The 26,672-nt window shown below is 44.7% G+C and overlaps 1 protein-coding gene across 3 annotated transcripts in view; it reads right to left on the bottom strand.

Annotated features, from left to right (window-relative positions):
- Positions 1-26,672, bottom strand: part of LOC106584901 (kremen protein 1) — a 125,263-nt gene that overhangs the window by 60,397 nt on the left and 38,194 nt on the right. For all 3 annotated transcript variants that reach the window (XM_014170565.2, XM_014170566.2, XM_014170564.2), the window contains exon 2: positions 21,482-21,644. In XM_014170565.2, coding sequence (XP_014026040.1) covers positions 21,482-21,644 — 163 coding nt within the window. The remainder of the gene's footprint in view (positions 1-21,481; positions 21,645-26,672) is intronic.

The following is a 26,672-nucleotide window of genomic DNA, read 5'->3' as shown; positions in this document are numbered from 1 at the left end:
TTATGTGAACATGAAGATATGGAATGGAGAAGTCTGTCATCTACAAAGAAGTAGTCTATGTGCGTAAAAGTGTGGTGAACCGAAGAGAAAAAAAGAGTATGCTTTTCCAGAAGGATTAAACATTCTCCAAGGGTCTGAAACTGCGAATTCAGACATAAATAAATAAACTCTAGCTGAGGTTGACAAGGTAGAAGGTTTAGTAGAAGATCGATCCAAATGTGGATCTAACCAACAGTTAAAGTCACCACCTAAGATCAACATATGGGAAGACATATCGGGGAGTTTAGAGAGAACCAATTTGAAAAAAATCCCCATTGTCCTAATTATGAGCCTAATTATTAACAAGAAGTACATTCGTATTGAGCAGCCTACCACTGACAATTATGTATCTACCATGGGGATCTGCGATCACATTAGAATATGTAAAAGGTGCCGATCTGTGAAGTTAAATAGCCAACCCTCTTTCATTACTCTGAAATGAGGAATGGAACACCTGACCCACTCATCTGCACCTAAGACTTGAGTGTTGTGATACCTTTAGATTAGTTTCTTGGAGAAAGATGATGTGAGCTTCCAATTGATGAAGGTGGTGTAGCACCTTACTATGTTTAAATGGGTTATTTATGCCCCTGCAGTTCCAAGTAAGAAAATTAGCCGGATCACAGCCGGATGGGCTACACTAGGCTGTCATGTCTTAAGAGAGAGAGGACGTGTAAAGGACAAGGCACAATGTAAACTAAAGATCTTAGTTGAACCTAATAGCGCAAATTTCAAAAACAAAGACAAGCGACGAAGCACAAAAAACATATAAAAACTATATACAAATAAAGAGGGAAAAACCCCTTCCCTCACAACCTCCCTTGCCAAAGCATCTCCCCAACTGAGATGCAAGCAAAACCCTAAATACAAAAAAAGTTTCTAGCAAAGCTTGATAACTCTTACTCTGTGATACCTGAAATGTGTGACCATTTAACCAGAGTAAACCAAACATACATAGATTGGTCCCCAGCAGAGTCTACAGAAAACTAACCTTGGTTAAGAGAGGTTTAAGCCCAATACAAATGGTAAAACTACGACTGAACCATGAAAACAGACAGATATTGGCATTAGAGGTGGCTTAGATCAAAATAAAATATTAATGATACAAATAAAAAACAATAATGTGAGTGGAATAGTACATACATACATACATACATACATACATACATACATACATACATATCTGCATTGTATCACATTATAGCGGGGAGTCAACTGTATACTCACCAACATGAGTTGGAAATGAAAAAATAAAAATAAAAAAGAGAATGACATTCAAGTGTCGAAGAACCCAGCAAAGTTGGGTTCGCTAGCCAACCAGTCTGCCAGCCGACTTGCTAACTAGCCTGCTAAGAAGACCAGCTAACCAACCATTTGTTCCACACCATGTGGTACAACAGCCGCTTTCACGTTCTTGTTGATGAAATCGGCCGCTAAGGCCGGGTCCTCGAATCTGTGCGTGGAGCCGCCTGGTAAAGTCACCGCAGGGTATATGAGGCCGAACTTCACGCCCGGGCAGGCGTGTAGCTGGCGCTTCACAGCTCCAAAGCTAGCCCGTTTCTTAGCCACAGCCGTGGTGTAGTCCGCAAATATCGAGACTCTTTCACCCTTGTAGAGGAGAGGAGATGCTTCTCCCGATCTCCTCCGTATGTCATTGCGGACATGAAAGAAATGCACCCTGATGACAAATGGTCGCGGAGTTTCGCCATCCCGGGGTCGGCTTCTCCTCCAGACCGAACAGCTCCTGAAGCAGCTGGGCCATGAACTCCGTCGGTCTTGGGCCCTCCACTCCCTCCAGTATTCCCAGTAGACTAATGTTTTTCCTCCACATTCTACTTTCCATATCTTCGCATCTATTGTCGAGGTATGCCACCCTAGTTGTTAATGAGCCAACGCTAGCCTCTAGCTCGTTAATGCGAGTGCTGTGGCCTGTAGCACCGCGCTCCAGCTCCGATAAGGCCACTCCGTGTGCGTCGAGCTTATTCTGTATACTCTCTAAAGATTTTTTAAGCTCGTCTTTGAGCATTGATATCTCTGACCTGAGATTGGTAGAGAGATAGTCAGTTTTACTGAAAATATCGGTTTTGAGGGTGCCCATCACGGATTGCTGCGGCCTGCTCTTGCAGACTCCGTTTTTGGCTGGGTAGGCGACATTACAAACTTCCATTTCTCAAACTTGATCTGAATTGTTTAGAGGTCTCTTCAGACGCCTGGCCAAACAGAAATATATACAAATTTGCAAGGTTGTATATATAAATTTGGCCACTAAGTCAGGAGCGATAGCGAAACGCGTTCTACATCCTTGGCTTCCAACAGCGCCCCCCCCCCCCACACAACCAAAGAATTTCTGCACAAACTCTCAGGGAAGCTCATTTGCGTGCTCGTTGTCCTCATCAGGGTTTTGACCTGACTGCAGTTCAGTGTTGTAACTGGCTTCACTGGACAAATGCTCACCTTCGATGGGTCACTGGCACACTGGAGAAGTGTGCTCTTCACGGATGAATCCCGGGTTTGAACTGTACTGGGCAGATGGCAGACAGCATGTATTGCATCGTGTGGGTGAGGTTTTCTGATGTCAATGTTGTGAACAGAGTGCCCCATGGTGGCAGTGGGGTTATGGTATAGGCAGGTATAAGCTACGGACAACAAACTCAATTGCATTTTATCGATGGCCATTGGAATGAACAGAGATACCGTGACAAGATCCTGAGGCCCATTGTTGTGCCATTCATCCGTTGCCATCACCTCATATTTCAGCATGATAATGCACGGCCCCATGTCGCAAGGATCTGTACACAATTCCTAGAAGCTGAAAATGTCCCAGTTCTTCCATGGCCCGCATACTCACCAGACATGTCACCCATTGAGCTTGTTTAGGATGCTATGGATCAACGTGTACGACAGCGTGTTCCAGTTCCCGCCAATATCCAGCAACTTCACACAGCCATTGAAGAGGAGTGGGACAACATTCCACAGGCCACAATCAACAGCCTGATCAACTCTATGCTAAGGAGATGTGTCGCGCATCATGAGGCAAACGGTGGTCACACCAGATACTGACTGGTTTTCTCATCGACACCCCAACTTTTTTTTAACGTATCTGTGACCAACAGATGCATATCTGTATTCACAGTCGCGTGAAATCCATAGATTAGGGCCTAATGAATTTACTTAAATTGACTGAATTCCTTATATGAAATGTAACTCAGTAAAATCTTTGAAATTGTTGCATGTTGCGTTTATATTTTTATTCAGTGTACATGTATGTTGGAGTCCAAGTGTAAGCAGACATTCAAATACATTTGGCACTGTGCATATACATATGTGGGAGACTGACCACATCTCCTTGATCTCATTCACCTCACATCACAGTAAATGACAACATGGCCATTATCAGCCTTATAGAAGACAGCTATGGGCCTATACTACACCTCACTGAACACCCATAACTTACACACTGTCTGCAAACCTGCATACTAATAACCCGGAAACAGGTGTTAAAACCAGTTAACCTCCCACTGAACCATCGCACACATTACACCAACACATTAATGGGCTGTGTCCCAAATGACAACCTACAGTATTCCCTATTTAGTGAACTATTTTTGACGGAAGCCTTATTGGCCCTGATAAAGGTAAAAGGGGGGGGGGCACAAGCTCTGGGGGCCCATGTGCCTATCATCAATCTTTATAAAAAAATATATTTAATAAATCATCTTGACAGTAACCCTTGAAAAAGTCATTCCTGAACCTTTTAATTTCCATATTTACTAGAGAGGTAAGTATTTGTTTCTTGGGATTCAGGAATATGACTGAAAAAGGCCTCAGGCCTTGAAAAAGAAACAATTCCACTGATTGAAAGTATAAGGGGATATCGGTGAACAAAAGCCGCGGTCAAGGCAACGATTTCAGCACCATGGACATCGATCGGTAATGTGAGTGGCTGTTTGGCTGACACATTCAATCAAAACATTTTTTTTGGGGGGGGGGGGGGCAAACTCCAGTCTGCCTTGCAGGGGGGTCCAGAGAAACTACGTTATGCCAGTGGCAGCAGCACAACACCAGCTCAGGCCATGTCTCTCTTCAACAAGAGGTCTTCTGACAACTTGGGGCAACCTGGCTTTAATAAAGGTTAAAGCTGTGTGTAGGCTATGTACAAAACTCCCCTTTAATTTGGTTTAATTTACATTTAATTTATTAATGAAGTGAGGTATGTCTTCACCTGAAAACTGAGGGCACTTTGCTGTAACAGTATGCTCTTACATTCCTGATGTCAGTCAGTGTCAGTATTTGAAATGCGTTGTGCGAGGTCGAATCTAACTGTGTCTCTCTCCGGAGAGACACGAGTTCTCTTGACATTTAATGCAGCTTTTCTCTCCCTTTCTGTAATTAATATGACATTTCCCTCTGCCCCATATAACCCCATCTCTCCCTGTTTTCACTGGGCTGTTTTACTGACGGCTATAAAGATGAAATGTGAGGGCTATTAGAGACCCTCTTTGCACACTGCCATGGAGCCACAGACCCCTTTCAACTAAATCAGTATGGGGAAAAGCCAACAATGGGATGGGAGCACGGTTTACGATTCCCCCCTCGCTCCTCGTAAGTCCACCCCCATTCCACCTGCTTCTCTTGTCCCCCACGCACACACTTTGGCTCAGTGCCCACCCCATGACTCTGCTGCCGCTTGTGCACGAAAGACAGTATGAACAGACATAGTTCTTTGTCTGTTTTAACTGTAATGTATTGCAACATAAGCACGACACAACAGGCAGTCTAGCGGTTATTTTCTAGGAGGGGATTTCGCTTGCATGCAGCTATTTAGGAAAGCAGCGGCATATCAAACTAGACAAGACACAGACAGGCAGTCAAAAGCGATTTAATGTGCAAACATTGGCTACTGGGAGGCAGGTATGCAGTCAGTGGTAGTGTTATTTTTTCAGAAACTCTGGCTATTTGGCAGCACAACTATAAAAATGATCTAAATCACACAAAACACTGATAGTTTTGCCCCAATTCAATGTGTAGACCAGTGGAGGCTGCTGAGGGGAGGATGGCTCATCAAACACATGTATTTGATACCATTACACTTATTCCCTTTCAGCCGTGACCATGAGCCCATCCTCCCCAATCAACGTGCCACCAACCTCCTGTGGTGTAGACTGCGTCTTGCTTGTGCTACAACAATATACGATACAACAGACAGAGAAGGTTGTAGCCTTCATTATACACTGCTCAAAAAAATAAAGGGAACACTTAAACAACACAATGTAACTCCAAGTCAATCACACTTCTGTGAAATCAAACTGTCCACTTAGGAAGCAACACTGATTGACAATAAATTTCACATGCTGTTGTGCAAATGGAATAGACAACAGGTGGAAATTATAGGCAATTAGCAAGACACATCCAATAAAAGAGTGGTTCTGCAGGTGGTGACCACAGACCACTTCTCAGTTCCTATGCTTCCTGGCTGATGTTTTGGTCACTTTTGAATGCTGGTGGTGCTTTCACTCTAGTGGTAGCATGAGACGGAGTCTACAACCCACACAAGTGGCTCAGGTAGTGCAGCTCATCCAGGATGGCACATCAATGCGAGCTGTGGCAAGAAGGTTTGCTGTGTCTGTCAGCGTAGTGTCCAGAGCATGGAGGCGCTACCAGGAGACAGGCCAGTACATCAGGAGACGTGGAGGAGGCCGTAGGAGGGCAACAACCCAGCAGCAGGACCGCTACCTCCGCCTTTGTGCAAGGAGGAGCAGGAGGAGCACTGCCAGAGCCCTGCAAAATGACCTCCAGCAGGCCACAAATGTGCATGTGTCTGCTCAAATGGTCAGAAACAGACTCCATGAGGGTGGTATGAGGGCCCGACGTCCACAGGTGGGGGTTGCGCCACTGGCGCCCTGTGCTCTTCACAGATGAAAGCAGGTTCACACTGAGCACATGTGACAGACGTGACAGAGTCTGGAGACGCCGTGGAGAACGCTCTGCTGCCTGCAACATCCTCCAGCATGACCGGTTTGGCGGTGGGTCAGTTATGGTGTGGGGTGGCATTTCTTTGGGGGGCCGCACAGCCCTCCATGTGCTCGCCAGAGGTAGCCTGACTGGCATTAGGTACTGAGATGAGATCCTCAGACCGCTTGTGAGACCATATGCTGGTGCGGTTGGCCCTGGGTTCCTCCTAATGCAAGACAATTCTAGACCTCATGTGGCTGGAGTGTGTCAGCAGTTCCTGCAAGAGAAAGGCATTGATGCTATGGACTGGCCCGCCCGTTCCCCAGACCTGAATCCAATTGAGCACATCTGGGACATCATGTCTCGCTCCATCCACCAATGCCACGTTGCACCACAGACTGTCCAGGAGTTGGTGGATGCTTTAGTCCAGGTCTGGGAGGAGATCCCTCAGGAGACCATCCACCACCTCATCAGGAGCATGCCCAGGCGTTGTAGGGAGGTCATACAGGCACGTGGAGGCCACACACACTACTGAGCCTCATTTTTACTTGTTTTAAGGACATTACATCAAAGTTGGTTCAGCCTGTAGTGTGGTTTTCCACTTTGAGTGTGACTCCAAATCCAGACCTCCATGGGTTGATAAATTGGATTTCCATTGATTATTTTTGTGTGATTTTGTTGTCAGCACATTCAACTATGTAAAGAAAAAAGGATTTAATAAGATTATTTCATTCATTCAGATCTAGGATGTGTTATTTTAGCGTTCCCTTTATTTTTTTGAGCAGTGTATATACAGTACCAGTTAAAAGTTTGGACACAACGAATCATTCAAGGGTTTTTCTTTATTTTTAATATGTTCTACATTGTAGAGTAATAGTGAAGCCATCAAAACTATGAAATAACACATATGGAATCATGTAGTAACCAAAAAAAGTGTTCAACAAATGAAAATATATTTTCTATTTTAGATTCTTCAAAGTAACCACCCTTTGACTTGATGACAGCTTTGCACACTCTTGGCATTCTCTCAACCAGCTTCATGACGAATGCTTTTCCAACAGTCTTGAAGGAGTTCCCACATATGCTGAGCACTTGTTGGCTGCTTTTCCTTCACTCTGCGGTCCAACTCATCCCAAACCATCTCAATTGGGTTGAGGTCGGGTGATTGTGGAGGCCAGGTCATCTGATGCAGCACTCCATCACTCTCCTTTTTGGTCAAATAGCCCTTACACAGCCTTACACAGTCTGGAAGTGCGTTTTCGGTCATTGTCCAGTTGAAAAACAAATGATAAGCGCACTAAGCGCAAACCAGATGGGATGGCGTATCGCTGCAGAATGCTGTGGTAGCCATACTGGTTAAGTGTGCCTTGAATTCTAAATAAATCACAGACAGTGTCACCAGCAAAGCAACCCCACTCCCCCTCCTCCATGCTTCACGGTGGAACCACACATGCGGAGATCATCCGTTCACCTACTCACAAAGACACAGCGGTTGGAACCAAATATCTAAAATTTGGACTCATCAGACCAAAGGACAGATTTCCACCAGTCTAATTTCCATTGCTTGTGTTTCTTGGCCCAAGCAAGTCTCTTCTTCTTGTTGGTGTCCTTTAGTAGGGGTTTCTTTGCAGCAATTTGACTTTGAAGGCCTGATTCATCCAGTCTCCTCTGAACAGTTGATGTTGAGATGTGTCTGTTACTTAAACTCTGTGAAGCATTTATTTGGGCTGCAATCTGAGGTGCAGTTACCTCTAATGAACTTATCCTCTGCAGCAGAGGTATCTCTGGGTCTTCCTTTGCTGTGGCGTTCCTCATGAGAGACAGTTTCATCATTGAGCTTGATGGTTCTTGCGACTGCACTTGAAGAAACTTTCAAAGTTCTTGAAATGTTCCTGACCTTCATGTCTCAAAGTAATGATGGACTGTCATTTCTCTTTGCTTATTTGAGCTGTTCTTGCCATAATATGGACTTGGTCTTTTACCAAATAAGGCCATCTTCTGTATACCACCCGTACCTTGTCACAACAGGAAGCTGGTTGAGAGAATGCCAAGAGTGTGCAAAGCTGTCATCAAGGCAAAGGGTGGCTACTTTGAAGAATCTAAAATAGAAAATATATTTTGATTTGTTTAACACTTTTTGGTTATTACATAATTCCATATGTGTTATTTCATAGTTTTGATATCTTCACTATTATTCTACAATGTAGAAAATAGTACAAATGAAGAAAAATCCTTGAATGAGTTAGGTGTTCAAACTTTTGATTAGTACTGTATATATATATATTTGGAATGTTTGTTTAAATCGCCACTGGGTTTTTAATCCAGCTGTTCAGAAATATGAGGCACAGACATAGTCTACATCATCATATCGTTAAAATTGGTTGAGTGTTCAGAAGACGGTGAGAAGACATGTGATTGTGTGCGTAAAATAACAAAAGCGCAGAATGTGATTCAGATCCATAGCTTTGAGAAAGAGGATTCTGGATGGGCCATGGGCGAAAACTCCATATTCGCAGCCACCACCTTAAAGGAAAGAAATGTAATGATTCCTGTCCTTAAAACTTCACCTGTGCTTTGGCCTCAGCCCCAACTTGCTCTGGTTTGTATAAAAACTCCCTTGGCCCTGGAATCAGACAGCCCGTCGCCCCATCCTCTCCCTCCTTCTCTTTCCCTCCGTCTCAATCTTACCAGCTACAGTGCAGCTCCAGATCCAGCGGAGGCCCTATCCAGCCATTCCCAACACAGTAAAAACCTGCGCCAGGGAAGGATGTAGAGAGAGGGAGAAATAAACTAAGACAAAGACAGTGAGTGAGAGAAAAAACGTGGAAGATGAAGGGATGAAGAGAGGGAGAAAGAGAAAGGGAGAGAGGGAGGGAGATAAAATGGAGAAGGAGACAGAGAGTTGCAAGGTAGAGAGAGTACTGGAGATTTGAATTTAAATTTGAAAGATGCCCATGATGTAAATCAGGTATTTTGCATTCCAAATTCTTCAGTCCAAGTCAATTTCCGATCTGGCTAGACATTTACATATCCAATCAACCAACCCTTCCATCAAACCAAATGGATTGAACAGAAAGAGTCTTCTCCATGTGGTAGGGACTTCAGAAACTCCACACACACACAGGCCCATGCATGCACTTAACACACACACACGGACACACACACACACACGAGCACACACGAGCGTACACGCACACACACACACACACACACACACACACACACACACACACACACACACACACACACACACACACACACACACACACACACACACACACACACACACACACACACAGAACAAGAGCGCGAGAGAGAGACCATCCTACTAGAATCTGAAGTCAAATGTTTACCATTTGCTGATGATCTAGTGCTTCTGTCCCCAACCAAGGAAGGCCTACAGCAGCACCGAGATCTTCTGCACAGATTCTGTCAGACCTGGGCCCTGACAGTAATTCTCAGTGAGACAAAAATGATGGCGTTCCAAAAAAGGTCCAGTTGCCAGGACCACAAATACAAATTCCATCAAGATACCGTTGCCCTAGAGCACACAACAAAAATAGACCTACCTCGGCCTAAAAATCAGCACCACTTCCACAAAGCTGTGAACGATCTGAGGGACAAGGCAAGAAGGGCCTTTTACGCAATCAAAAGGAACATAAAATTAGACATCCCAATTAGGATCTGACAAAAAATACTTGAATCAGTTGTGAGCTCACTAACCAAGAATTCACAAATTGGGACAAACACCAAATTGAGACTGCATGCAGAATTCTGCAAAAGCATCCTTTGTGTACAAAGTAAAAGACCAAATAATGCATGTAGAGCAGAATTAGGCTGATACCCATTAATTATCAAAATCCAGAAAAGAGATGTTAAATTCTAGAATTACCTAAAGTGAAGCGATTCCCAAACCTTCCATAACAGAGCCATCACCTACAGAGAGATTAACATTTACATTACATTTAAGTCATTTAGCAGACGCTCTTATCCAGAGCGACTTACAAATTGGATATTAACTTAGATAAGAGTCCCCTAAGCAAGCTGGTCCTGGGGCTCTGTTCACAAACACAACCAGACCCCACAGAGCCCCAGGACCAGCTGGCTGGGTTTGGTCTAATTGTGTTGCTGTCCTGGGGCTCTGTGGTGTCTGGCTATGTTTGTGAACAGAGCCCCAGGACAGCAACACAATTAGACCAAACCAAATGTGACCGACCGGCTCAATTTGATCTTATGTAGCAACATTTGAAATTGTGTTTTTTACATTGGATAAAAGTAGAGACTCAGAGCTAGAAAATGGTGTATTATACACTACAGTTGAGGAACAATGGAAAAGTAATTCTGCTTTGAAAGTTGATAAACTTGTATACTCACTTTTGAGAAAATGGCTTTAGAATGCTTTGGTACACCTACTGGTTGAGCTCTTTGTCTACACCCACTCAGCATCGTTCACGCTCTCTTAAGCATGAGCCCCACCCATCTCTTTAAGGATTCGCATGTGAGGCAGAGGAGTAGGGTTGATCTGAGCGTTCTGTCCTAACAGCAGTCAAGCACCCAAGCTAACTGGCTAACGTTGGCTAGCTTGCTAGCTACTTCCAGACACAAATGAGAGAACAGCTCACTCTGACCATTTTACTCACCCTAGCAGAGCTGGTTAGGCTGTTTTTATGTTATCCAGAGTGTTGGTGACTGCAACTGTGCTGCTGGCAACAATTTCATTACGCTTTTTTGCCAACGTTTACTGACACCGGCCATATTCAACGGTGTTGAGCATTCATAAATTTGTCAGTTATTCTGCGCTCTGGCATACTCAGACAAGAGTGCTCTGAAATCGGAGTAGAAAGCCATAGTGCATTTACCAGCTACTTCTATCAACAGTTGTCGCAGTGACATCATGAACATTCTATTGAAATGGTTACTTGCATAGTGGAGTCTTTTGTTAAGACATGTAGCTAGCTAGCTAGCTAAACAATGAACCACCAACCAGGTTCAATGTTAGCTAGATGACATTAGGCTATAACTAGCCAAGCAACTGGCTCTGAGATACAAATAATATTACTACACAGATCATACACGTAATGTTAGCTAGCAAGACAGCCAGCTAACATTAGCTAGCTAACGGTACACTTTAACATGAAATGAAAACAACTTTTTACAAAATTAGAAACGTATAATATCTAAAAATGTAGCTAGCTAGACTATCTTAGCCATATACATGGATGGACGCTTCTCCCTCTCCATCACGGATTCCATGGTTGCCCTTAATTCCACTCATTTCAAAACTCGGTCCTCCAGAAAGTGGAGAGCAACACTTATGCAGTTCTACTACATGATATATATATATATTTTTAAAGTGTGTTAGAAAGGATTACCTACTGACAAGCTCAAAAAGACAGAAGCATTCTACATGGCAGACCAATCCGAACTCATTTCTCAGCATGTTCAGCCCATTCATTATCTCAGCCAATCATGGCTAGCAGGAAGGTTGTTGACTTTTTCTGTGGCTAAACCAACTAGGCTTGTAATGTAACAATTTTATATTTACAAATGGCATACACGTTTGTTATTAAGGCACATGAAAGTTCACATGTTCCAGAAGGCATTTCTGCCAAAAAGAAACACATTTTGAGTTTAAAAAAAGTTCACATTTAAATGGCTCTCCTGTGAAGTAGTGACGAGCGACAAACGCCTAGTTTCCTAAAACGAGTCACAAATGAGAAAACAAAAAGATAATTATTTGACACATTGGAAAGAATTTCCCAAAAAACAGACCAAACTGGAATGCTATTTGGCCCTAAACAGAGAGTACACAGTGGCAGAATACCTGACCATTGTGGCTGATCCAAACTTAAGGAAAGCTTTGGCTATGTACAGACAGTGAGCATAGCCGTGATATTGAGAAAGGCCCCCATAGCCTGTTTTCTCTTGAAAGCCAGGTATGCCTATGTGCACACTGCCCACAACATGAGGTGAAAACTGAGCTGCACTTCTTAACCTCCTTCCAAATGTATGACCATATTAAAGACACATACACAGACCCACAAAGAATTTGAAAACAAATCGCATTTTGATCAACTCCCACATCTATTGGATGAATTACCACAGTGTACCACCACAGCAGCAAGATTTGTGACCTACGCCCACAAGAAAAGGGCAACCAGTGAAGAACAAGCACCATTGTAAATACAACCCATATTTATGTTTATTTATTTTCCCTTTTGTACTTTAACTATTTGCACATTGTTATAACACTGTACATAGCCATAATATGACATTTGAAATGTATATATTCCTTTGAAACTTTTGAGTCTAATGTTTGCTGTTAATTTTTGACTGTTTATTTAACTTTTTTCCCATGCCAATAAAGCCCATTGAATTGAATTGAGAGAGAGAGAATGTGTAATGTTACTGATATTTCTAATTGTTTATTTCACTTGCTTTGGCAATGTAAACGTGTTTCTGATGGCAATACAGCCTCTGAATTGAAATTGAATTGAAATTGAATTGCAATTGAATTAATTGAAATTGAATTGAAACTGAATTGAAATTGAAATGAGTGAGACAGAGACAGCGAGAGAGAGAAAAAGGGACAGAGGAGGGAAGATAGAGACTGAAACACGGAAGCCTTACATTCTCCTCTCTCCCACTCCCTAATTCACTCAGCCTTGTTCGGGGAAATGCCAGCCAGGATAAGGCAAGGCAATAACAAAAGAGGCGTGACTGTGTAACTGAGCCACTCGTAAATGCCATCGCTCATCTATTCAGTGTGAAGTAGCCAATCCAGTCCCAATACTGATGCTGATGAGGGACAGAAAGAGAGAAAAAGAGAGAGAAGGGGTTAGATAAGGTGCCAAATAAAGCTAACCCAACTAGATTTACGAAGTGGTGAGTTGTCAATAGCCTGAATCATGAAATGTTTATTGTGCAAGGATCACGCAATGGGCTAGGCTCCAAAAAATAAAGATGTCCTTTTTCACATTGCTTGTCAGGAGCAATATATTCTTAATGTGCTGTGGGTGAAAGACTTCCCCTACCCTCTCTGGCTGTGCCCCTATGGCCCTGGTCAAAAGTAATGCACTATATAGGGAATAGGGTGCCATTTGGGACACAGCCTCTATGTATCCCGCTCATAAATAGTAGGAATCCCAATCCAAGCAAAGCAAAAACAAACCAGTCCTCGGCCACTTCAAAGCATTGTTGCTTTAGGACTTTATGGCAATGACTTAACTTAGGAAATGTTTTAAATTGTTTTTTAAGTGGTGGTGGGGAAATACAATTTTTCCTATATCTATGGACTTAGCAACTTACTAGAAGTCTCTCAAGATCAATGGCCATGACTTAGACTTCGGAAATGTTTAAGGGGCTTTTAAGTGGGGAAATACTTCAATGCTAGCTACTGGGTTCAATGAGTCCACTAGATTGTAGGCCTTTGCAGTGGTGGAAAAAGTACCCAAGTGTATTACTTGAGTAAACAATACCTTAAGAGTAAAAGTGAAAGTCACCTAGTAAAATACTACTACTTGAGTAAAAGTCTAAAAGTATTTGGTTTTAAATACACAGTGCATTCTGAAAGTATTCAGATCCCTTGACTTTTTCCACATTTTGTTGCGTTACAGCCTTATTCCAAAATTGATTAAACAAATCAATCCACACACGCACTATACCCCATAATGACAAAGCAAAAGCAGGTTTTTAGAAATATTTGCAAATTTATTAAGAATAAAAAACAGATATTTACTTACACATTTACTTAAGTATTCAGACCATTTACTCAGTACTTTGTTGAAGCACCTTTGGCAGCGATTACAGCCTTGAGTCTTCTTAGGTATGATGCTACAAGCTTGGCACACCTGTATTTGAGGAGTTTCTCCCATTCTTCTCTGTAGATCCTCTCAAGCTCAGTCAGGTTGGATGGGGAGCATTGCTGCTCAGCTATTTTCAGGTCTCTCCAGAGATTTTCAATCGGGTTCAAATCCGGGCTCTGGTTGGGCCACAGAAGGACATTCAGAGACTTGTCCCGAAGCCACTCCTGCGTTGTCATTGGCTGTGTGCTTAGGGTCGTTGTCCTGTTGGAAGGTGAACCTTCGCCCCAGTCGGATGTTCTGAGCGCTCTTGAGCAGGTTTTCATCAAGGTTCTCTCTGTCCTTTGCTCCGTTCATCTTTGCCTCGATCCTGACTAGTCTCCCAGTCGCTGAAAAACATCCCCACAGCATGATGCTGCCACCACCATGCTTCACCGTAGGGATGGTGCCAGGTTTCCTCCAGATGTGACGCTTGGCATTCAATCTTGGTTTCATCAGACCACAGAATCTTGTTTCTCATGGTCTGAGAGTTCTTTAGGTGCCTTTTGGCAAACTCCAAGCAGCTGTCATGTGCCTTTTACTGAGGAGTGCCTTCCATCTGGCCACTCTAACATAAAGGCCTGATTGGTGGAGTGCTGCAGAGATGGTTGTCCTTCTGGAAGGTTCTCCCATCTCCACAGAGGAACTGTAGAGATCTTTCAGAGTGACCATCAGGTTCTTGGTCACCTCTCTGACCAAAGCCCTTCTCCACCAATTGCTCAGTTTGGCCAGGCGGCCAGTTCTAGGAAGAGTCTTGGTGCTTCCAAACTTCTTCCATTTAAGAATGATGGAGGCCACTGTGTTCTTGGGGACCTTCAATGCTGCAGAAATGTTTTGGTACCCTTCACCAGATCTGTCCATCGACAGAATCCTCTCTCGTAACTCTACGGACACTTCCTTCGAACTCATGGCTTGGGTTTTGCTCTGACATGCACTGTCAACTGTGGGACCTTATATAGACAGGTGTGTGCCTTTCCAAATCATGTCCAATCAATTGAATTTACCACAGGTGGACTCCAATCAAGTTGTAGAAACATGTCAAGGATGATCAATGGAAACAGGATGCACCTGAGCTCAATTTGGAGTCTAATAGCAAAGGGTCTGAATACTTACGTTGTCACGTCCTGACCAGTATAGAGGATTATTTGTTATTGTAGTTTGGTCAAGACGTGGCAGAGGGTAGTTAGTTTATGTATTCCGGGGTTTTGGGTTTCTTTTCTATGTTTGTGCTTCTATGGGTTTTCTATCTGTTCTGTTTCTGTTAGTGTTTGCACCTGACAGGACTGTTTGGCTGTCAGTTTTCTCGTTTTCTCGTTTTGTATAGGGTTCTTTCTGCTATTAAACATTCAATGATGAACACTAACTCCGCTGCACCTTGGTCTACTCTCTCTCACGACAGCCCTTACAGAATTACCCACCAAAAACGGACCAAGCAGCGGAGGAAGGAGAAGAACCAGGAGAGGAGCTATCTGGAATCGTGGACTTGGGAGGAAATCCTGGACGGTAAAGGACCATGAGCTCAAGCTGGGGATTATCGCTGCCCGCAGTGGGAGATGAAGGCGGCGAGAGCTGAGAAGCGCTGGTATGAGGAAAGGGAGCGCAGCAGACACGAGAGGCAGCCCCCACATTTTTTTTGGGGGGGGGGCACACGGGGAGATTGGCGGAGTCAGGCGGTAGACCTGAGCCAACTCCCCATGCTTACCGGAAGCAGCGTGGTACTGGTAAAACACCGTGTTATGCTGTGGAGCGCACGGTGTCCCCAGTGCGCGTTCAAAGCCCGGTGCGCTGCGAGGGCAGGCATCGAGCCAGGACGGGTTGTGCCAGCTCAGCGCGTCTGGTCTCCAGTGCGCCTTTTCGGGTCAGGGTATCCTGCACCGGCTCCAGGGCGCTGGGAGGGTCCAGTTCGCCCAATGCCTGCTCCCCGCCCGTGCCGGGCCAAAGTGGGCATTCAGCCTGGAGTGTGGGTAAAGAGCGTCCGTACCAGAACTCCAGTGCTCCCCCACAGCCCGGTTTATCCTGTGCCTCCTCCTCGGACCAGGCCTCCAGTGGGTCTCCCCATCCTGGTTAAGCCTGTGCCTCCTTCACGGACCAGGCCTCCAGTGGGTCTCCCCATCCTGGTCTCTCCTGTGCCGCTTCCACGGACCAGGCCTCCAGTGGGTCTCCCCATCCTGGTTAAGCCTGTGCCTCCTCCACGGACCAGGCCTCCAGTGGGTCTCCCCATCCTGGTCTCTCCTGTGCCGCTTCCACGGACCAGGCCTCCAGTGGGTCTCCCCATCCTGGTCAGTCCTGTGCCTGCTCCACGGACCAGGCCTCCAGTGGGTCTCCCCATCCAGAGCTGCCCGCCAGTCCGGAGCCGCCAGAGCTGCCCGCCAGTCCGGAGCCGCCAGAACTGCCCGCCAGTCCGGAGCCGCCAGAGCCGTCCGCCTGTCCGGAGCCGCCCGCCTGTCCAGAGCCGCCAGTGCCGCCCGCCAGTCTGGAGCCGTCAGAGCCACACGCCAGTCTGTAGCCGCCAGAGCCACCCGCCAGCCGGGCGCAGCAGGAATCGCCCGCCAGCCGGGCGCAGTCAGGGTCGCCCACCAGTCCTCCGACGCGGCCAGGGGCGCCACCTAAGTGGGCGACGCCAAGGGTGGAGCGGAGTCCACGTCCCGCACCTGAGCCGCCTCCAATATAGGTGGGTTGGGGAGGGGGGGTGTAAATAAGTTATTTCAGTTTTTATATTTTTTACCTGTTTTCACTTTTTCGTTATGGGGTATTGTGTGTAGATTTCTGAGTCCCCAAAAATATTTAATACTTTTTAGAATAAGACTGTAACATAACAAAATGTGGAAAAAGCAAATGGATCTGAAGGCATGTAATCGCTAAAATGTAAAAGTATACATCGTTTCAAATTCCTTATTTTTCTGTCCTGCTGAGCATTCAAAATGTAACGAGTACTTTTGGGTGTCAGGGAAAATGTATGGAGTAAAAAGTACATCATTTTCTTTAGGAAAATAGTGGAGTAAAAGTAAAAGTTGTCAAAAATATAAATAGTGAAGACATACCCAATAAAATGACTTAAGTAGTACTTTAAAGTATTTTTACTTAGACCTTTCCTGAAGTCTAATAACTAGTGGCCTCATGGGTGGAATGCTATTAATATGTTTCATAAATTCATAAATAATAAACATTGTGTTAAAAAAAGCAGAAAATCCGGAGTTTCTATGTCAAACAAGTTTTGCTATATTTCAGTCTTCTGTGTTGTATATAAACTGTAATATTGGGATGCAAACTCAAAATCTGACATGGTACAGGTGTCTATTTTTATTAAGTCCATAACAATGTGTGTGAGGTGTATACTTTTGTTTCAAAGTATATTTGTTAAGACTACCAAGAATCACTGTGTGTGACTCTGATTTAGCCCACTGCAGCAAAAGGTTATTAAGTACTTTACACCACTGGGCCTATGTGAGTGTTGTCTGTGAATGCAGCTGACAGCAATGTCTACTAGGTTATGGGCATATGTATGGGAGGTTATGGGCCAATGATGTGAGTGTTGTATGTAAGTAAGTAGGGCTGTGTGAGTTTAAATTTTTGTCATTTAACAGATGCTCTTATCCAGAGCGACTTACAGTTAGTGCATTCATCTTAAGATAGCTAGGTGGGACAACCACATATCACAGTGTTGTGTTGTATTTGAGTGTAGCTGATAGAAATCATAGGCCTATGAGTGTGGTACATAAGTAAGTATGGCTGTGTGAGTTCTGTAGCCATGTAAGTGTTGTATATGAGACTGACAGCGATGGCGGGAATTGTGTTTTCCAGACAGCCCAGACACGGTGGTGTCCCCTGGCATTCCCTGGATCAGTGGGGTGAGGAGGACTTTGCTTGTACAAACTCTTCAAGCGTGGTTGGCTTCCCGAGGATAAAAGGACCGCCACCGTTAAATATTCACACGTGAATGTCTGAGAGGCAAGGGGGAAAGGGGGAAACAACCCCACACCCCCAAGCACACACACTAACACACACGCTCATACACACGCACATTTACACAGGCACGCACACACACACACAAACACACACACTTAGCGGATTCTGTGTCAAACCATCTGAGAGGGGATCTCTCCCCTGACTCCTCAGGAACATGTCTCTATGTGCTCTACTTCTAAAGACTTGGTTGCATTTTAAGAACAGTCTGTCTAAGTCAATCACGTCATACACAAAGCTGTATGCACCAGAAGTGACATCACTAGATGTATCTTCAGACAATAACAGGAATTTAAAATCTCCTTGCTGTATGATTTTATTGATGTGTTGTGTGAGTACACTTTCTCATGTAAATAAAACCATGGCAGATTAAACAGAGTAGGGAAGAAATATAACAAGGGAAGACAGAATGGGGTTGCTGTTGTAAAGTGTCTAAACAATGTTCAGAGATACTAATAGTGAGGCTAAATGCTAACAGGCTAAGCAAACTCCACCAGCCAGCTTCCAGCATACTAATAGTGAGGCTAAATGCTAACAGGCTAAACTAACTTCACCAGCTAGCTTCCAGCATACTAATAGTTTTTTTTGTATTTTATTACACCTTTATTTAACCAGGTAGGCCAGTTGAGAACAAGTTCTCATTTACAACTGCGGCCTGGCCAAGATAAAGCAAAGAAGTGCGACACAAACAACAACACAGAGTTACACATGGAATAAACAAACGTACAGTCAATAACACAATAGAAAAAAATCTATATACAGTGTGTGCAAATGAGGTAAGATTAGAGAGGTAAGGCAATAAATAGGCCATAGTGGCGAAATAATTACAATTTAGCAATTAACACTGGAGTGATAGATGTGCAGAAGATGAATGTGCAAGTAGTGATACTGGGGAGCAAAGGAGCAAAAAAAATGTATAACAACATGGGGATGAGGTAGTTGGATGGGCTATTTACAGATGGGCTATGTACAGGTGCAGTGATCTGTGAGCTGGTCTGACAGCTGGTGCTTAAAGTTAGTGAGGGAGATATGAGTCTCCAGCTTCAGTGATTTTTGCAATTCGTTCCAGTCATTGGCAGCAGAGAACTGGAAGGAAAGGCGCCAAAGGAGGAATTGGCTTTGGGGGTGACCAGTGAAATATACCTGCTGGAGCGCGTGCTACGGGTGGGTGTCGCTATGGTGACCAGTGAGCTGAGATAAGACAGGGCTTTACCTAGCAAAGACTTGACCTGGAGCCAGTGGGTTTGGCGACGAATATGAAGCGAGGGCCAGCCAATGAGAGCATACAGGTGGCAGTGGTGGGTAGTATATGGGGCTTTGGTGACAAAACGGATGGCACTGTGATCGACTGCATCCAATTTGCTAAGTAGAGTGTTGGAGGCTATTTTGTAAATGACATCGCCGAAGTCAAGGATCGGTAGGATAGTCAGTTTTACGAGGGTATGTTTGGCAGCATGAGTGAATGAGGCTTTGTTGCGAAATAGGAAGCCGATTCTAGATTTAATTTTGGATTGGAGATGCTTAATGTGAATCTGGAAGGAGAGTTTACAGTCTAACCAGACACCTAGGTATTTGTAGTTGTCCACATATTCTAAGTCAGAACCGTACAGAGTAGTGATGCTGGATGGGCGGGCAGGTGTGGGCAGCGATCGGTTGAAGAACATGCATTTAGTTTTACTTGCATTTAAGAGCAGTTGGAGGCCACGGAAGGAGAGTTGTATGGCATTGAAGCTCGTCTGGAGGTTAGTTAACACAGTGTCCAAAGAAGGGCCAGAAGTACACAGAATGGTGTCGTCTGCATAGAGGTGGATCAGAGAATCACCAGCAGCAAGAGCGACATCATTGACGTATACAGAGAAAATAGTCGGCCTGAGAATTGAATCCTGTGGCACCCCCATAGAGACTGCCAGAGGTCCGGAAAACAGGCCCTCCGATTTGACACACTGAACTCTGTCTGAGAAGTAGTTGGTGAACCAGGCGAGGCAGTCATTTGAGAAACCAAGGCAGTTGAGTCTGCCGATAAGAATGTGGTGATTGACAGAGTCGAAAGCCTTGGCCAGGTCGATGAATACGGCTGCACAGTATTGTCTTTAATCAATGGCGGTTATGATATCGTTAGTGACCTTGAGCGTGGCTGAGGTGCACCCATGACCAGCTCGGAAACCAGATTGTATAGCGGTGAAGGTACGGTGGGATTCGAAATGGTCGGTGATCTGTTTGTTAACTTGGCTTTCGAAGACCTTAGAAAGGCAGGGTAGGATAGATATAGGTCTGTAACAGTTTGGGTCTAGAGTGTCTCCCCCTTTGAAGAGGGGAATGACCACGGCAGCTTTCCAATCTTTGGGGATCTCAGACGATGCGAAAGAGAGGTTGAACAGGCTAGTAATAGGGGTTGCAATAATTGCGGCAGATCATTTTAGAAAGAGAGGGTCTAGCCCAGCTGATTTGTAGGGGTCCAGATTTTACAACTCTTTCAGAACATCAGCTATCTGGATTTGGGTGAAGGAGAAATGGGGGAGGCTTGGGCAAGTTGCTGTGGGGGGTGCAGGGCTGTTGACCGGGGTAGGGGTAGCCAGGTGGAAAGCATGGCCAGCCATAGAAAAATGCTTATTGAAATTCTCAATTATCGTGGATTTATCGGTGGTGACAGTGTTTCCTAGCCTCAGTGCAGTGGGGAGCTGGGAAGAGGTGCTCTTATTCTCCATGGACTTTTCAGTGTCCCAGAACTTTTTGGAGTTAGAGCTACAGGATGCAAATTTCTGTTTGAAAAAGCTAGCCTTTGCTTTCCTAACTGCCTGTGTATATTGGTTCCTAACTTCCCTGAAAGTTGCATATCGCGGGGGCTATTCGATGCTAATGCGGTACACCACAGGATGTTTTTGTGCTGGTTAAGGGCAGTCAGGTCTGGAGTGAACCAAGGGCAATATATGTTCCTGGTTCTAAGTTTTTGGAACGGGGCATGCTTATTTAAGATGGTGAGGAAAGCACTTTTAAAGAATAATCAGGCATCCTCTACTGACAGAATGAGGTCAATATCCTTCCAGGATACCCGGGCCAGGTCTATTAGAAAGGCCTGCTCGCTGAAGTGTTTTAGAGAGCGTTTGACAGTGATGAGGGGTGGTTGTTTGACCGCAGACTCATTATGGACGCAGGCAATGAGGCAGTGATCGCTGAGATCCTGGTTGAAGACAGCAGAGGTGTATTTAGAGAGCAGGTTGGTCAGGATGATATCTATGAGGTTGCCCGTGTTTACGGATTTGAGGTTGTGCCTGGTAGGTTCATTGATAATTTGTGTGAGATTGAGGGTATCTAGCTTAGATTGTAGGACGGCCGGGGTGTTAAGCATGTCCCAGTTTAGGTCACCTAACAGTACGAGCTCTGAAGATAGACGGGGGGCAATCAATTCACATATGGTGTTCAGGTCACAGCTGGGGGCTGATGGTGGTCTATAACAAGTGGCAACAGTGAGAGACTTGTTCCTGGAAAGGAGAATTTTTAGAAGTAGAACCTCGAATTGTTTGGGCACAGACCTGGATAGTATGACAGAACTCTGCAGGCTATCTCTGCAGTAGATTGCAACTCTGCCCCCTTTGGCAGTTCTATCTTGTCGGAAAATGTTATAGATATTATAGTGAGGCTAAATGCTAACCCAACTCCTCCAGCTCAGGCTCCAGAGGGGGTCTCACCTGCAGTAGTTGTGGCTGCCAAGACCCCCCTCTCCGTTCGGGTACTTGAGGGTGTTGTAGGGGTGCTGGAAGGTCTCATTCCAGAAGAGGCATGGCTTGCCCCCAAGGAGGCTCGTCTGGTTCTGGCAGCCCCTGTAGTCCCCTCCATTGGCTGTGTAACATTCTGGAGAGAGAGAGAGAGGGGGAGGGAGAGAGGGAGGGAGGGAAGGACGGACCGAGGGAGGGGGGAATGAGGGAAGCAGTGGGGAATGAGGGAATGAGAGAGGAAAAGAGAGAAGGGAGAGAGGGGAGGGGGGAGAGAGAGATTTAACAAGTGTTCACTGTGCTTGGTATTTAGAGAGAAAGATCTATTCTGATAAAAAATCCAAAGCTTGGCTGAGTTTTTTTCAGTCATGTTTTTACATCAATGTAGTGACCTAGTCTGTTGATAATGTTGAGCCAAAAGAGTAGACTTAAATTATTAGCGTTTTACACAAATAGGATACGATCGAAATAACTGTAAGTCTTGGAATAGTTGTGTTCTTTACCCAATTTTAGATTCTAAAGATGGCCAAGTGTGTTATATAGCTAGCGTGTGATCAATCACACAACATTGCTCCAATTAATGCCCTCCAAAGGTTTCACAAGGGTCTTGAGAAACCCACTACGATGTATACAGTAAAAAAAAAACAGGCATGGTTTGAATTTTCCTTAAAATTGTACGACAACCATATGGAGACGAGAGAGAGAGAGAGAGAGAGAGCGTGAGCGCAAGTGGGAGAGCGAGAGAGCGAGAGAGAGAGAGAGGGATAGAGAGAACAAACTAAAGCGTGGTTAAACAACTGCATCGCCACTCTAATGCCCAAGCAAAACACAAGATGGAGAAAATAAACGCTTCTTTCTCAGACAACAAAAGAAAGAGAAACCCAATAAACACAGCCAGTGGTGAAGGGAGTCTGACGAGCCCTCATTGCACAGTGTTTCCCTGGGGCTCAGAGAGAGGGAGTAAGGTCTCTGGTCTGGCCAGCACAGACACGGGCCCTGTCTGAAAATGCATCTTAAATGCTCACCTACTTGAGGCCCAGTACAGTGAAGTATAGAGCGAAGCTCTGTCACTTTTACTGTCCATCCTGCTTGCAGTGACAGCCATATGCCCTGAGAGATAATGCTATGATGTTAGTCTCTCTCTGCTTCCCCTTTGGAGTCTAAAGTTTAAAGCTCATTTCCTGTTCCACCGCATCTAGGGTAGAACATCATTCAGATCAGTCGATCCCTATAGACCCTTTTGAAGCAGCCCTGTACAGCTCGTTACCGGCCTGTTTGGGAAGAGACAGCAGCATCACAGAGCCTTGGAAGGACTGTTCCCAAAGTCACCCACGCAACTCAGCCCTAGATGTGCTAGTTCACAGACAAAGGAGTCAATTAGTCCTACCACTCGGTATTGGTCTCCCCTGATCCCCGTTTTCTCCTTAAGAGACCCTTATCCAGTCCTCCATAAGGCTGATCTATGGAAGAACCCCGAGCAAAATACAGCAAAAACAAAATCAAAACGGCTTCAGTCATCCAGTGTTGTCTTTATGGAGGTTATGGAGGTTTGATATCTGAAACGCAACTTGTCTGATGTCATTCCTTCTATGTCTCGTGCCAAAAGTAACAGGAAACACATACAAAGAATCTCCAACAACGTATTCTGCACTAATAATCACATACAATAGTTTCCCTCGTGAAACACTATGTTCTTGCAGAAAACCGAGCTGCCTTGCCTCCATGTCAAACCAGGAGAGGCCTCCAGTTGCTTTTAGTGTCATGTAAAAGTGGGTTTTAATTAAAGACATTTAGGGCAGGCTCAATTGTTCGGTCAGCCCTATCCACGATCCATCAGCGGTATGACAGACTGATAGGCTTCACTGCAAGTAAGGAGCTGAGGGGTGTAGCGTTTCAGTAATTATGAAGCCACTCCATTGTCTGCAAACTGTAAACAACTCCTCACTCCCTCAGTGAATTAGTTCTGCCAGTGTCTAGGTCTGCGTGGCTCAGTATCAGCCAAGCATCATAAATATACCTAGAGGCTAAGTGAAGGGGAAGAACATGTATTCATAAAAGTAGCAATCCAGCTTTATAGCATTAGGAGACGTGTCACACTCGTATGGGGAGTATAGAGAGAATGTAAACAGAGAGCGATAGCATCAGCTATCAGTCTGACATTCAGAGGACAGATGAGGAGGTTTAATAAGGTTGGATGAGTGTGTGTGTGTGTGTGTGTGTGTGTGTGTGTGTGTGTGTGTGTGTGTGTGTGTGTGTGTGTGTGTGTGTGTGTGTGTCACAGGATTCACACTGAGCAGTGTGGAGAGTTTGAGGGCCAGTTCCAGTGAATTTATGAGTCACTCATATCCCAGAGCAATCACGTCAAGGGTGCTATATTCTCCACTCCAGTCATCTCAGACAGACAGTAGTACCTTGCAGGAAGCGTTGAGGCAGAGCCTTGCATGACAAACAGGCCTTGTGTCTGTCCTTCAAACTGGACACACACACACTAGATTGAAATTGAAGCGACTGACGTTATTGTGCCTGCTTTACAAAGCAATAGATCAGAAGAGAAAAGGAGAGGAACCCAATGTGACTTTGTGAAATGTCTCCTATTTGTTAAACTTTTGTGGAAGTTTACTGTTTGTTTCAGTGTTCAGTACTTTGGATACTGCTCCTGCTGATGGCAGTCATGTCCCTGCTATGGCGAAGCTATCTAACCCTTCCAGGATGAGATGGTAAATAAGACAGTGTTTTCCTAGCGCCCAGGCCAAGGGCTTGATGTGGTCTGGAGGCACCATTTGCCAGCGGTGGGAATGGGAAGTAGTGTATCTGCAGGGACTCAGAGATAATTGAGGCCATCTTAAAGATGAATGGAGTGTTTAAAAGGCCTGCGGAGGAAGGGAGGGAGGGACGCCATGCACATGTCCTTCAAAACGAAAGTTCCTCCCACTATAGGATGAGGATAGGAAGAGAGATCCAAAAGCTGTGACACAATCCATACACTTACTACAAGGTCTCCATCCGAAATGGTACACTATTCCTTATTTAGTGCACTACTTTTAACCAGGACCCATCAAAAATAGTGCTCTATATAAGGGAATAGGAAGCTATTTGGGACATACTCCAGCTGTCCTCTCCCCTCTGATTGGTGACTATCGCCACCTCAGATCCTCTCCTCCCCCTCTCTGTCAGCATGTGACCAGTCCACTCATGTCACATGACAAGGGCCTTTCTTGTGGTCGCATCACAGCCTGATGGGAAACAGAACCAGAGACCACGACCGCATGAGAGAGAGAGAGAGAGAGAGAGAGAGAGAGAGAGAGAGAGAGTGGGGGGAGTAGAAAAAAAATCTTAAATACATGCAAGATCCTCAAATAGAAAAGTCCGGGAAAAGGGAGGAGAAGAGGAGGATGGAGGACTCGCCCCAAACCCCAACCAGCAAAGTCTTGCTCTTGCAGGATACCACACAAACCCAAGAAGTCTTAAAAAAGGAAAGAGAGGAGGATAATTCACTGAGAGCTAATCGCCCTGTTATTATATTTGTCGGGATTTGCGGGCTAATTACTTCCATACTAAGACTTCAAATAGTGCTCGTTGGCGAGTGATGGAAAGAGAGAGAGATTGAGAGAGGGATATATAGAGAGGGGGAGAGAAAGAGAGAGAGAGGAGAAAGAGAAAGAGAGAGAGAGAGAGGGAGAGAGAGAAAGAGGGAGAGAGAGAGAGAGAGAGAGCTATGCCTGCTTTTGGTCATGTGATTTCATTGGTTAACAAAACAAACAAGCAGAAAAACAAAGGATGTCTCTCTGTAGAGAGCTGCCAGGTCACGCTATTAATACAGCACTGTGTTGTTGTGTTAGCTATGAGCAGGGATGAAACAAAGCGCTAGATAATTACATAGGTCTGGTTCTAAAGACAGACTGATTTAAGGAGCCTCCTCCATCCCTCTCTATATCCCCATCCTTCTAACCATTCCTCCATCTTTATTACAACCCAGTAGGGAGTAACAGAGGGACAACCATGAGGACTGACTGTAGGACAGACTATATATATTTTTTTAATTTATTTAATCTTTATTTAACTAGACAAGTCAGTTAAGAACAAATTCCTATTTACAAAGACGGCCTACCAAAAGGCCTCCTGCGGGGATGGGGGCTGGGATTAAAAATAAAAAAACACAATAAAAATATAGGACAAAACACACATCACGACAAGAGAGACAACACAACACTACATAAAGAGAGACCTAAGACAACAACATAGCAAGGCAGCCACACATGACAACACAGCATGGTAGCAACACAACATGACAACAACATGGTAGCAACACAACATGGTAGCAGCACAACATGGTAAAAGCACAAAACATGATAAAAACATTATTGGGCACAAACAGCACAGGTCAAGAAGGTAGAGACAACAATACATCACTCAAAACTACCACAACTGTCAGTAAGAGTGTCCATGTTTGAGTCTTTGAAGGACGAGATTGAGATGAAACTGTCCAGTTTGAGTGTTGCAGCTCGTTCCAGTCGCTAGCTGCAGCGAACTGAAAAGACGAGCGACCCAGGGATGTATGTGCATTGGGGAACTTTAACAGAATGTGACTGGCAGAACGGGTGTTATATGTGGAGGAGGAGGGCTGCAGTAGATATCTCAAGATATATATGAGGTAACTGACAAAATAAAGTAAATGCCAACATAAAGTGTCTTAATAAAGCATTGGGGCACCACGAGCCGAAACGAACAAGTGTGCTCGCATACTCCATTAAAAACCTTAATTTGAGAAACAAGAAAAAACGAGTCAATAGTACTGTTTGTCCATTTTGAGACACCGTAATCAGTATACACTTCCTCAAAATAGTCAGAATTAATGTAAGATAATTCAAGAAATTGTTTTTGCCAAGATCTTAGTCGCATGATTTTACATTTCACTAACATGCTGACCACAGCCCACGTTTAACTAGCGAAATGTCCAACCACGTTTCATGTGTTTCAACCTGTCCCGAAACTAATATACTGTTGACTAACCCCATTCCGTACAAATTTGCGCAACCGCAGCATTCAAACGAGGCTGCAATGAAAACTAATGGGACTGTAGCGACTGTGTTGGCATCAAAATCTGATGTGTGAACTATGTTGCTATTCAAGCGTTGATTGACATGGTAATGGCCCGATAGTATTGGAG

Source organism: Salmo salar, chromosome ssa24 (genome assembly GCF_905237065.1).
Source record: "Salmo salar chromosome ssa24, Ssal_v3.1, whole genome shotgun sequence".
Lineage (NCBI taxonomy): Eukaryota > Metazoa > Chordata > Actinopteri > Salmoniformes > Salmonidae > Salmo > Salmo salar.
Note: the sequence above shows the minus strand (reverse complement) of the source record. Positions and strands in the feature narration are given on the sequence as shown.